At 38.7% G+C, this 14087-nt stretch overlaps 1 protein-coding gene across 1 annotated transcript in view; it reads right to left on the bottom strand.

Moving 5' to 3' along the window:
* Positions 1-5236: 5236 nt before the first annotated feature.
* The window catches only part of LOC309665250 (uncharacterized protein), an 89291-nt gene continuing 80440 nt past the window's right edge, over positions 5237-14087 (bottom strand). The window contains exon 4 of the mRNA XM_082478889.1: positions 5237-5410. Coding sequence (XP_082335015.1) covers positions 5297-5410 — 114 coding nt within the window. The 3' untranslated portion in view covers positions 5237-5296. The remainder of the gene's footprint in view (positions 5411-14087) is intronic.

Below are 14087 nucleotides of genomic sequence, written 5' to 3'. Positions count from 1 at the left end.
AATTGGTAAAGTGCTAGAATTTTATAGGTGACAGTGAGTGGCCTGGGTTTTCCCTTTTTGCATCTAATATTCCAGACTTGGGTCTGGAGAAGTCAGCACCCATAAATGCCAATTGGAAAAGGCAAAATAGTGTACAAAGTAAAATAAAATCCCAATAAAAGCCTGTTCTCTCTAGCTAAAGGACCAGAATAAGTGAGGCCTAAAGATACAGAAAACTTTTAGGCAATAACTGTTCTACTCCAGCCAAACACCACAGAAAAACTACAGCCCCCTCCCCAACCCTACCAGCAAAGTCCAATCTGGGAGTCTAGACTTCCACCCCTGCCAGTCTGCAATGAGGCACCCCAGTGCTAACTCCCCCAGGCCCTGGGCGTCAGAGAAGCCCTGAAAAGGTATTGCCAGAGTCGCTCCAGATCTTTGCTCAAAACCCATCTACCCCCAACTTTAGTAGGAGTGTCCTCGCTCACAACCCTCCAACCCTCACCCCCACAACCTTTAGCAGGAGTGAACATAAATCCTTAAGCTAAAGGGTCCAGAGATAAGAAAGGAAGCTACACACACAAAAAAAGAAAAAAAAGAAACAGATGGAACCGCTTGAGACCCAGATGGCAACGAATCTGACCTCCAACGGACCCTGAGTCTCATTATATGTTGATTTTACTACATTAGCATATGAAATGACACACCTACTCGTGGCCAGGACCAGACATTAAGGACCAAAAATGGATATAAAGGGGGTTGTACCCCACTCCCTCAAAAAAGCCCCGCCCCTTCCCTGGTTAACTAAGGCATGTGTCTCCCCATCCTCTGCCTCACTCCTCTTCCCTTTGTCTTTACTCTTTACAGTTAAATCACTTTCACCAGGTGGGTGAGAAGTTGATCTATGAACTTAATTCCTTCTTCTCCATTTTTTTTTTTTTTTTGCCCATAGAATAAGGCTTGTGCTGTGTGGATCTCTCGTTATTCTCCTACTCGAAAAAAAGAACCCTGCCCTGCTGAGCTGGGCCTGAACAAGGTCCATATGACTTAATTCTGTAACATAAGGAGCCAGGATATTCATCCTCAGCAGGTGGTAATGCCGGTGGTAATGAGTGACCATCTCAGCAGTGTCCCTGAAGACCACAGAGACCCTGGACTTCCACTTCCACCCAGCAAGAACAAGGCACACTGACCCCTCCCTGCAGACGTGGTTTCAGAGTCAGGACTCTCACCACCATCCAAAGGTAATGAGGCTCTTCCGTGATGTCAGGTTAGGCAAAAGGAGGAGCAGGAACAAGGCACCTATGCCCCTCCCAGCAGGAGGTATCAGTGAAGGTCCAGTGGGAGCCAGAAATCCCAACCCCACTGAGCAGTAACAAGGAACCCCTCGCTCCCTGGGTGAGAACAGAGACAAATCCAAAACCTGGAGACCATGACCTGGACCCCCATTTCCACCAGGCAGTAATGAGATGGCTTGTCATCCCCTGCTAGAGTGGTGTCAGAATAGGCAAGTCAAACAGAAAATTTATATGATATCCAGAATCTCATAATGTAATACTCAAAACACCGAGGTTGGGCTTCCCTGGTGGCGCAGTGGTTGAGAATCTGCCTGCCAATGCAGGGGACACGGGTTCGAGCCCTGGTCTGGGAAGATCCCACATGCCGCAGAGCAACTAGGCCCGTGAGCCACAATTACTGAGCCTGCGCATCTGGAGCCTGTGCTCTGCAACAGGAGAGGCTGCAGTAGTGAGAGGCCCACGCACCGTGATGAAGAGTGGCCCCCACTTGCTGCAAGTAGAGAAAGCCCTCGCACAGAAACGAAGACCCAACACAGCCATAAATAAATAATAAATAAATTTAAAAAAATTAAAAAAAAAAAAAAAAAAAACACCGAGGTTTTTATTGAGAATCACTCGTAGTAAGAACCAAGATGATCACAACATATATGAGAAAGGACAAAGACACTCAATGGACACCAACAACAAGATGTCAGACACAGTGGAATCATCTGATTCCAACATTCTTGCATAGCACTGATATTTCATAGGAAAATAAAGAGATCTGATTTATTTGCAGCAAGAACATTCAATAAGTAGGAAGTGGGAGAAAACAAAACCACTGTCTTAATTTACTAAAATCTTTACATTGTTTTCTAAACTGCTTTGCAGAGTCTTGCATTAAGAATATGAAATTTAAAGCTGAAGGGAATCCAACAGGGCTACACCAGTCTGGTATGAATCATAAGAATTTCTTTATTCCAGGACATGTTTTACTGCCTGGGACATCTACTACTACGGTCTAGCGTTTGGGGAAAGTCCTTAGCTTACCGTCTTGTGGATGTGGATAAATGATGCAGAAGCACTCATAGATTATGGGAAGTTGCATCCTAGACCACTGAGTAAGCTTCACAAATAACAGTGTTAATCGCAGAGAACAAGATGGTATGAGATACACTATATGATAGTGCCATGGACCGTAAACCTTTTCAGACAGGGCTGGATGGTGAAAAGGAGGAACCACCCCCGAGTCAGGAGGACCTGGGTTCTGGTCTCAGCTCAGTGCCTGACTGAAAAGAAATTACTTAATCTCTCTGATCATCAGTTTTTTTATCCAGTGTGTGAGATGAGGGATGTCAAAGCCAGCTGTAAAATGCTATCATTCTCACTACTCAATATAAATACCTACAATCTTCACAGTTGTCTTACAAAACAGAACATGTTATGCGTATTCAGGATTATTTTGTTACAACTACACAAACAAAACAATCTATGTGTAAAAATGGTATTTAAATTTCTATGAAGACAGTTATGTATTTTAATTTTGATCTTTTTCAGTACTGTACATTTTAATCTCCTTAAAAGTACCTTTTATGGCTACCGCATATATACCCCAGGGTTGGTTAACTCAGAGAGCCACTAGACTGATGTCATACACATTTGATCTGACGTCCCATTGTGAACTCAGTTTTTCCATTTGTGAGGGCCTCCTGATCCTAAGAGGCTTTGCAGTGGCACACCAGGGACCGGGTGTTGTCAGATCATGGCATAAGACCCACATCTATGAAACAACTACAGTCCAACTCCAAAAAAAGATGTAAGTGGCATGTGTCAAAGAAGAAATAGAGTTCTATATTGTGTTTTAGGTTTAAAAGCTGTCAGAAGTACCTTATTTGAATCCACCTTGTCATAAACAAGGTAGCGGGGAGGGAACAGAGAATCACTGTTTCAAAAGCTAGGAACCTCACTGAAATCATTAAGATGTTGTGAAACAAAGCTTTGGCTCTGGTGTACAAAGAAGCCATTTGAATGTGTTTTTCTGTATCTTCTGTAATGCTTTCCAGCAGATAGGGCTCACTTTTTCTTGTTGTTATTGCTATATTACTTTTCCCCAATTGTTTGTTGGCATTATTGTTTTGATTTGTCTTTCAAAATTTGCAAAATAATGTGTGAAAGTTATGCAGAAGATGTAAAGAATAAAAATAAATGAACGCTCATGTGTAACCACTCTTCCTAAAAAGAAAACTTACCCATATCTTTGAAGGTCTCTGTTGGTCCTTCTTTAATCCTAACCTGTTTGTTATTTCCACTGTTTTTCTTTACAGTTTCATCAATATGAATATACTGCTAAATAAGATATTGCTTTGGCCTGCATTTTTTTTTTTAATGTTTCAAGGTATTTCTTTTCTTTTTTTTAAAAATTATTTATTTATTTATTTATTTATTTATTTATTTATTTATTTATGGCTGTGTTGGGTCTTCGTTTCTGTGCGAGGGCTTTCTCTAGTTGCGGCAAGCGGGGGCCACTCTTCATCGCGGTGCGCGGGCCTCTCACTATCGCGGCCTCTCTTGTTGCGGAGCACAGGCTCCAGACGCACAGGCTCAGTAATTGTGGCTCACGGGCCTAGCTGCTCCGCGCATGTGGAATCTTCCCAGACCAGGGCTCGAACCCGTGTCCCCTGCACTGGCAGGCAGATTCTCAACCACTGCGCCACCAGGGAAGCCCCTGGCTTGCATATTTTGAACTTTAGAAAAATGGAATCATACTGTATGTATTCTGCAACTTGCTGTTTTGCTCAGTGTTATAGTATTCATTATTACGAAAATTTTACTGTAGTCTATTGTCATTGCTTTATTGTATCCCTTATAAAATTATATTAAGCAAACACATCCATTCCAATTGATTGGATTGTTTTTCCCCCATATTTGATATTACAATAAAAACAGCTATGAATATTCTTAAATGAGTTTTCTATATGAAGGAGCTGGAATTTCTCTAGGTTATATACAGTGCAATTGCTGTGTCAAAATGTTTACACATTCACACCTACTAAATTATGAGAAACTGTTTCCCAAGGTGGTTGTAACAATTTACATCCCTACAAGCAGTTTAAAGACAATGTCACCTTTTTTTAAATGTGCCCAATTTGGTGTTGTTTGGGAAATGGTATCTCACTATGTTTTAATTTACATTTCCTTAATTACTAAGGCAGCACACAAAGAAAAATAATTTTAGTTAGTAATAAATGCCAAGAAAAATAAACAAGTCAAGGAGAAAGAGATGGAAAGGGGTTACTTCGGAAGAAGGATCAGGGGAGAGGTCTCCCCACGGAGGGTCATCAGTGTTAGAAACAAGTGACAAGATGGGGTGAGCCAGGTAGTGAGGTAGGGGCAGGGGGCTGCAGGGCAGAACAAGTGGGTTCCAGCACTAAGAAGAGGCAGAACAGTCTTTCCTTTTAAGTGCTGAAACTAAGTATTTTTAGTTGATGAGTTAGAGAACAGGCCAGAAGGATCTCAGCTAGACTGGGAGATTTAAACAGATGGTGTTGAAGAGAAAACAGAGCTTTGGGTATGAAAAGGGGGTGTGTAGGGAGCCATACATGGTGCCTATTTATTCTCTTAATTAGGATCTGAATTACTTTGCATTATAAAAAAAAAAAGAAAATCACATGTGAAAACAAATTTTTAAAAATCCTTGAAAAAAATTAACCTGTCATGAATTATGCAAATATTTTAAACTTAAAAGAACAATTAAGATCTTTCTAGATTTACACAATTTAAACAAATTTTGATCTATTGAATTTAAGATCTGTGTGGTTTTATAGGACAATGCCCTGTCTGTGTTAAATCTAGATGAAGCATTTCCAGTCCTTTGGAGATGCCTCTTATTATTCCCCAAGTTTTATTATCTGCAGTCCCAACGGGTCATTCATTTTCTGGAGTGAAAAATAATCCTTGCTTTCCTACCTTGAACGTTAAGCTGAGTTGAGTGTCGCCATTAATTCCTAGAAAAGGATTCACTTGCTATGGATCAGTGGAGTCTAGAGGAGCCCAAAGGAAATTTTTCTTATTTTTCTTGTTGGATCACTTAGGGTTCTCTTGCAAGCAGATGCCAAGATGAAATCAGACATGTAAGCGATCTGCCAGGGAAACACCTGTGGAGGATAAAGAAGTGATGGAGCAGGAGTAGGAGGGAAAAGCATTCGAACTGCCTTGCAGATCTGACACCTGTGAAAGGAGACAGGGAAAGGGAGGCTTGTGGAAGAAGAGCCTCAGACTTCAATGCAGCTCTGAGAAAGTCTTGGCTACACGTATAGGGAGTCCCGGAGCAAAGGCTGCCAGCTATGGTAATCCCACATAGGGCAGGGACGGCCCTGTTCCATTATCCAAACATTGGCTGGGAGCAGCCTGGGGAGAGCACAGCCTCAGTGTAAAGGCTGTCAGGGGTCCCAAAGGTCCAGAGGCACAGCAGCTGGAGGCTGTCACTTTCTCACACTCCTCACAGTAGGTTCTTTTGAAGGGTGAGTTGGAAAATATACCTCCTTAGCTGCCACTTAGAAATAAAATATATCAAATTTGCTATAACAAGATGCTTACAGTCTTTGATGTCTGCATAACAATGAAATATGATAAATACCTCTGGGTTTCTAACCAATATGCTGACCTATCAATTGCCATGTATACGAATAGCTCACTGGTTTTCCTAATGATATTGAAGGGAAATAAGAATTATTTGGCTCAAGAGATTATTTTAAAGGACTTTGTTTATAAACAAATTAAAACCTCACAATATTTTTCAATAAAGAATATTCCATTTGGTTTATATTTTTAATTCTCCAAAACCCTTCCCTGAATGAGCCTGCCCCCTGCCCCCATGAACACATTTGGTTTTGGTTCAGTTTGATTTACTAATTTATCTCAATAGTTATAACATCAGATTTATTTTAAAATTCCTTCATAACCATTTAGTGACAATTCTTTACTCTGATTATAAATAGAAAACAAGAAAATATTGAAATGTATATTTGTGCACGTGTTGTGGGCTATGTCTTTTTGTTTTATTTCCAACTCCCAAACTTCTTGGCTATTCTGGTTAGTTTTTACATGGTTTAAACAGAGGTTTTCTGTGCATCTCAAAAGTTTTCCTTATGGAACGTTTTTCGACAACATTTTGCTCGATTAATTTAGATGTGATTTCCCAAAGGGCACCTGACTTGAAAAAATTATTTTATTCATTCAGGGATTGACAGTGCCCAGATTTTAGGAGAACAAAAAAACGCCAGACAGTATGGGGAGGAGTGAAGTAAAAACTGCAACATAGTTTTGAATTTTGAGTTTTCACCGTGAGTATATTTCAAAGGTATCTATGTACATTTTACTTTTAATACTCTGAATAAAGATGTGCAATCTAAACAAGTTCAGATTGACTACAGTTCAGGGTTTTAAAGCATGTAAACTCTTTGGGGAGCTTTACCTTTATAAACCTTGTAATAACAAAGCCATATGAGTCCTACAATCATTATTCATACTTCTTAGTTTCTCACAAGGTAAGCATTATTGACTCTTCTTTCTGCAGAGCATACCTCATTTTAAAACACATTGAATTACGGTTATCAAATAGTGTTACAGTAAATAATCTTGTTTGGTTAATGTACATGAAAGGCTAATTGTGTGGAGATAGAGAGCAAAGTGTTGCAATTTTGCCTAAGATTGGAGAGGGTAAAGGTTAAATTGTTCCTTGAAAACATAAAAACAGAGAGCAGAAAACAACTCTCAATACTATTCTCTGCCATCTTCTTCACACAAGACATATATTATGTCAATGAAATTCAGATAACTAAAAAGCCAAGTGAAAGCAGGTATAAAAATCTCCTATCTTTTAGTTTACATTTTGTTAGATACTGGCAGGTTTGGTATAACTCAGTCGGTAGCATCACCTGGAACATAGAATTTACTGGTTGTGATTTGTTGTGTTGTTTTAGCTGTAGCTTCAGGGTTTCAAATATACATTTTCACTTATACTTTTTACTTATCACAGCCTATCTTCAGCTTTTATTATACCACTTCACAGGTAGTATAAGAACCTTACAGCAGTGTACTGTTTTCTCCCCTTGGGCCTTTTTGCCATTATTATCACAGGTTTAATTAACCACTTATACATTTTATTTGCCCACCTATTGATGGATATTTGGGTTGTTTCACTTTTTGGTTATTATGAATAATTCTGCCAGGAACAGTCATGTGTGAGTCTTTCTGTAGACATAATGTTTTCATTTCTCTTGAGTAGTTACCTACTAGTAGAATTTTGCTAGGACATGTGGTAAATTTCTGTTTAACAATTTAAGAAAGTGCTAAGCTGGTTTCCAAAGTGGCTGTACCATTTCACACTCCTGCCAGCAATGTTCCTCTCCACACCCTCACCAATATTTATCTTCTTTCTCTTCTCTGTTAGCCATTCTTGTGGATGTGACTGGGGTTTTAATTTGCATTTCCCTAATAGCTAATGATATTGAACATCTTTTCATGTGGCATTCACCATTTGTATACCTTCTTTAGGGGAAATGTCTATTCAAATCTTTTGCCCATTTTTAATTGAATTATTTTGTCTTCTTCTTATTGAGTTTTTAAGAGATCTTTATATATCCTGGCTACAAGTTCTTTATCAGATATAAATGGCAGATATTTTCTCACAGTCTGTGGCTTATCTTTCCACTTTTTTTTTTCAGTATTTTTTCCAGTTTATTGAGGTATGAATGACAAATAAAAATTGTATATACTTAGGTTGTACACGTGATTTTTTTAAGTGCCATATGTGATGATTTAATATACATATGTATTGTGAAATGATTACCACAATCAAGTTAATGAACACATCCATTACCTCACACAGTTAGCTTTTCCTAGTGAATTTCAAGTGTACAGTATAGTATTAACTAACTATAGTCACCAGGCTGTACATTAGATCCCCAGAACTCGTTCATCTTATAACTGGAAGTTTGTACCCTTTGACCAGCATCTCCCCATTCTGTCCATGTCCGAGCCTCTGGAAACCACCGTTCTACTCTCTGGCTTTATGAGTTCAACTTTTTCAGATTCCATATGTAAGTGAAATCACACAGCATTTACCTATTTGTGTCTGGCTCGTTTCACTTAGCATAATGTCCTCCAGGTTCATGCAAATGGCAGGATTTCCTTCTTTGTTATGGATAAATAATATTTCATTATATGTCTTTATAGATATATGTGAAATATATATATGTATTTGAATATATCGCATTTTCTTCATTCATATAAAACCTCACATTATTTTTTTTTAATTTACAAATTAAACCAATATAGAGGCATATTCTGTAGTCTCCTTTTTCTATTTATCTGTAAGTACAGTGATTCTCTATTGTGCTCCTATCCTCAGGCACCCTTAATTGGTTTACTGTGAATAGGGTTTCTTCTGCATGAACACATGCTAATTATTTATTTGGAATTTCTCACACAATAATTGCTATCCCTGACCCAGTTGTCCCAAACCACTCAGGTGTCTCTAGAATGTTCTGTGCCTAGTGACGCTGACATACAACTATGGAAACCAGCCCTCCTTCAGTGTTTATTATGTGATGTTCAGACCGCTCAGACTTGTTTGCCTCATTGGCTTTATTCCTATTAATACCACATCCCATTCAAGCAGAAAAACACAACAACTGGATACACATAAAAGAGGTCAAGCTTAACCAAGAAACTGGTTCTTTATCCCTCTCTTTGTATCTAATGTTTGGTTTATCTAATTTACAATAGGAAATGGGGTGAATTGGCTCACTTACTAAAAGCAGAAGTAAGTGGAGAAGAAAAATTAATTAGTCAGAGCAAGGGTTCAGCATGCAGTAGCAGGTTGGCCATCTGTGCGGGAGAACAGAAAGCTGCATTCCTGCAGGAGGTCTCTCTAAAGGAGGCCATGCAGCCCAAGGAGGCGCACAGAACTCCAGAACCGACATACATTCATGCTGTGTGTGACCTGCCTTTATCTAAACCTCTTTCTGTCTCACTAGAACTTCTTACTACCTGGCATGATTTACCCAGCATTAGCCCCAAAATTGCAGTAAACTTTCTGGGAAGAGAATAACTTTCCAGTTGGAAAACAGTATTCTTTGCTCTCCCAATGGCCTTACCTTCTGGGCCCCTGACTCTGCCTAGGCACCTCTGCCGCTGAATTGCTCTCACTGACCACCCGACTTTCTTTTGCTTCTGTCAAGATCCCTAAGCCCCCTTTAATGGAAACACAGAGTGTTCAATGACAGTTGCAGGAATACCCATCAAAAACGGAACACAAGTCACTGACCTATTAGAAGACATTGCAAACCAAATAATTAGCTATTCTCAAAATCAAAGCTCACACTGGAAGCCAGAACTCCCAAAGCCAAGGAAACTACCTGACTGACAAAAATGTTAACATAGCCACTTCCCAAGAAAATTTGTCCTCTGCCACCTACATACTTCCCCTTGCTCAATCTTTTTTACAGATGGGAAACTCTACTTAAGGAACCTATGGCACAACAGCCTGCTAAAACCTGAGGCTGAACAATCTCATTGGAAACAAGCTGGATGTTTTGCCACCCAGATGGATTCTGGAGACACCCAGATGGCCACTTGGTCTCTTCTTGGTTACTTGCCGAAAATTTAGTACACAGCATCCATAAGGTTACACATCAGGACAAAGGGAATCTTGAAGATCTCTTTTACAAGTATTGGTGGGACAAGGATGAAAGCTAACTCTTTTATATGGCCCAGGGATCATGTATTAGTATTTCTGTGCTTTTGTCCAATGCATGGCTAAAGTTGTAGAACTGAACCTCTCTATTTGTGTCTGTCTGTATGTATTTTTGTCTATGAACGTGTAGTAAGTTTCTACCTTTGGATGGTATTACAAAATTGCACTATGAAATTTCTTAAAGAGAATTCTGTTTTGATTAGCTTAAACATAAACAAACACACATAAATTGAATAGTTCTAAAATTACCAGAAATTAAGGAAACTGAACTTCTGATATTTTCATATGCTTAAAAATGTATTCTTATGGAAACTAACTAAAAAGTTTGTAAAATTCAAGTTTACATAATTAAGGCAAATCTTTGTCAAAAAAGACTAGCTTAATATTATTGGTTTAATAAAAACAGCTATGTTTTCAACATCATACATTTTTATTCTACCTGGATATGCTCTTCCGAAACTTATAAAATTTTTCTGATTGAATAAACTAGCATTGTATCTACCAGATGTTTCAGATTATGAAAAATGTAAATTTTTGTTTAACCAAATTGAATCATTATTCAAACCAATCTTAACAGTGCTTATGCTTTGTGGTATGAAGATAGTTTCCAAGATCTTTAGGTAACTTAAAACATTAGACTTATGCTAAACTGAGTTAAATAATAGTATTCTTTAGATACCTATACATTTTTAAATAAGATAAAATACTGAAAATTAGTTACTAAACATAATTTTAAGTTTATATGATTTTGCCTCTAATTTTCACATGGAAAAGAGAGGGTACAGACTTTTTACTTACTATAATATTTTATGTTAATATTTCTCTTCTTCATTTTAGAATCCCTCTTTTAAGATGCCTGATCTCCAGAACTCTAAAATGCTCATCTTTTCCACTTCCTCTCAACAATTGTTCAAATGATTTTGCAGGAACAACGCCAAACAAGAGTCTTCAGGAGATTATTCCTTAGACCCAGATTTGCCCCACTCAAAGGTTTATGATTGCCTCTGTGTTGTTCAACAATGAATGACATTTCTTGGTCATGAACAAAACTGAGGCCCAACAGTTTTGAATTTTACCTGTGATTTGTGATCTCAGAAAATAGCAACAGTTAAGAAATCACCCTATCCTCTGTTTTCTGAAATCCTCCACCTTTTGTGTACCACAAAGAACCACCCCACTTAAGATAAGATTTGCTACCCAGGCCTTCTCAGGATTCCCCTAAGACCTGGAGATCACTCCCTTGTTTATCTGTGACCAGGGAAACACCAACTTTTCCCCTTTTGCCTTAACCTGCTGATAAGACCAGGCACTGATCTCTCAACTTCCCTTTCTTTGTTCCATGAATGATTAGCTGAGCTCAGAACTGTCTGTCCTTCTAAAACTAGCCAGACACAGAGATGAACCTTCCTGTTCATCTAACTGACTGAGACTTCACCTAATTGCAAAATAATTCCAACTGTAAATCAGCCCCACCTGTAACTTTTCTACTTTCCCTAAAAAAGTCTAAGGCAAAAACCACCCTGCAAGACATTCTGATCTTCTTATTGCAAAAGCCTGAATAAAATCAATCCTCTTGTTTATTTTTTGTCTTTGAAAACATGAATAAGGGCATATATATCCAGCAATCTATGTGGGCATATTCTGTTACATACATTAATGGGGCATACATAGCTACAGTGACAGCTGTATTAGCATCCTAAAAAGAACTAAATAATCTATATAGCCAAATGAGGGACAATGTGGAGAGAATCACCTGGAGTGGGGTGGAGAAACTGACTTAAATGTGCTAATTTTTCCAGGATTTTTCACTTTTCAAAAATTAGGAACTGAGGGCAAGAGATCCACCATTAATTTATTTGAGACAGTTTCATAATTAAGCAAGTACACTTAAGGAACATATTAAACTACTACTTTGGGAATAATTTTAGAATAACAGCAAAGTTGCAAAAATAGTACAGACTGTTCCTTGTACCCAGTTTCCCCTGTTTCCATTTTATCTCCTCACTTAAGAGTGTAAGTTATACTTCTTAAATTTTTTATGGTTTCCTTAGAGTTTACAATATACATTTTTAAAATAATCTAATCCCACCTTGAAATAACACTACACCACTTGATGGGTGCAGGAACTTTATAACATAGTATTCCCAATTCTTTTCTCCCATCCTTGTGACGTGGCTGTCATTAATTTCACTTATCCATGTGCCATAATTCCTTAACACATTGTTACTATTGTCCCTTAAAACAGTTATATGTTATCCATTAGGCCACCAGGGCTGATAAAAGTTATTTTTTAGATTGATTAAGAAGCAGAAAACTCAAGGATTTAATTTTACCAGCATTCATTTCTCCTTGGAAGTTCCTCCTTTATGTAGATATAATTTTCTGATCTTTGTCAGTTGTTCTGTTTTTAATGTTTGTGGTAACATAGGTGCCAAAGGCTTCAAATTCCTCTAATGTCCTTGTTTTTGTCTCTCCTCTTTTTTTTTTTTTTTTTTTTTAATACTTATTTATTTGGCTGAGCCGGGTTTTAGTTGCGGCATTCAGGATCTGGTTCCCTGACCAGGGATCAAACCTGGGCCCCCTGAATTGGGAGCACAGAGTCTTAACCACTGGACCACCAGGGAAGTCCCTTGTCTCTCATCTTGATTTTGGGGTTTCCCTAAGTACTGTTGCTCAGCTTGAGTCTGTGTCTTGCAGTTCTCTTGGCTGTGATCTACTCTTAACTATCCTGGAGGCCTGCGGGTGTGATGGTGAACTGTGAGGGAGGGAAAACATTCTATAATCTTGCAGTAAATCCCATTCTCTAGTGGGACTCTGTTTGAGGGTGTGGCCTTCACAACTGTTTCTGACTCTCTCCAAGGATATGGCTCTTTCCCCTGCCGCTACGCCTTCCCTTGGCTGCAGCATTTCCTTGAAGCCCTATCCCCTGCTGACATGTTCCCCCAACACACCGCATCACATGAGAAAGGAAGGATGTAGAAGGCTGAATTGGGGGAGAATTTATTTCCTCTAGCTGGGATAAGATTTCAGAATTGCACTCTGGCCAAGTCCTTTCTCTGGAGAGTAAGATTCTGCTACATAGAAAGCTCCATTGCCACCCCTTCGTCCCCACCCCCTCCAGAGCCACCAGGGCACCTCTCTCCATCCTCACCATGAGAGCCTGCAGGGGTTCCTGAAGGGAATGCCCCCCAAGAGTCTGGCCCCCAGGATTTTCTCCCTCTCAACTAGTCATCCTTGGCTTCCAGCAGTTTGTCAAAATTACCTTTTAAGTCATCCTGCTAGTCTATGGCTCCTACTGCAAGTAAGCAGATCTTGGCTCCTATATCTCTCTGGATGTGCCTGTCTCTCCAAATTTTGGGGTGACAATTAGCCTTGCAACTTTAGTTCTTTGATGAGTCTATGAAAACTTGCTGATTTCCAGTTTTTCCAGATTTTCCTTATTCTAAGGATAGGAGTGATGACTTCTGGAAACTGCTTCTCTTAATGTTAACATCTTATATAACCATAGTACAGTTGTTAATACTAAGAAATTAACATTGGTACTACACTACTAAGTAAACTGCAGACTTCATTCTACTTTCACCAAGTCTTTCCATTAATGTCCTTTGTCTGTTCCAGATCCAAATAAGAATAACATGTTGCATTTAGTTACCTATCTGCCTAGTCATCCTCAATCTGTGAGAGCTTCTCAGTCTTTTCTTGATTTTCATGACTTTTTCAAGTTTGAATATCTCTCATTTTGCTTTTTTCTGATATTTTCTCATGATTAGACTTGGGTTATGGGTTTGGGGGAAGCATAGTGCAGAGGTGAATGCTTTTCTTATGCATCATATCGGAGGGTACATGATTTCAAGATGACTTATAATTGAGGATGTTATCAGGACCACTAGACTTAGGTGGTACCTGCCAGGTTTATTCACTGTAAAGTTATTCTTTTTCTCTCTCAAATCTCTGTTAGCTAGAAACCCAACACTAAACCCAATACATGATCAAAATAAAACTCCACTTCTTGGAGGCAGGAATATCTAAATATCTTTATATATTATTTGTAATTTTTCTGTAATTTATTTTTC

Source organism: Balaenoptera physalus (assembly GCF_965194825.1).
Source record: "Balaenoptera physalus genome assembly, contig: SUPER_7_unloc_1, whole genome shotgun sequence".
Classification (NCBI taxonomy): Eukaryota; Metazoa; Chordata; class Mammalia; order Artiodactyla; family Balaenopteridae; genus Balaenoptera; species Balaenoptera physalus.
Note: the sequence above shows the minus strand (reverse complement) of the source record. Positions and strands in the feature narration are given on the sequence as shown.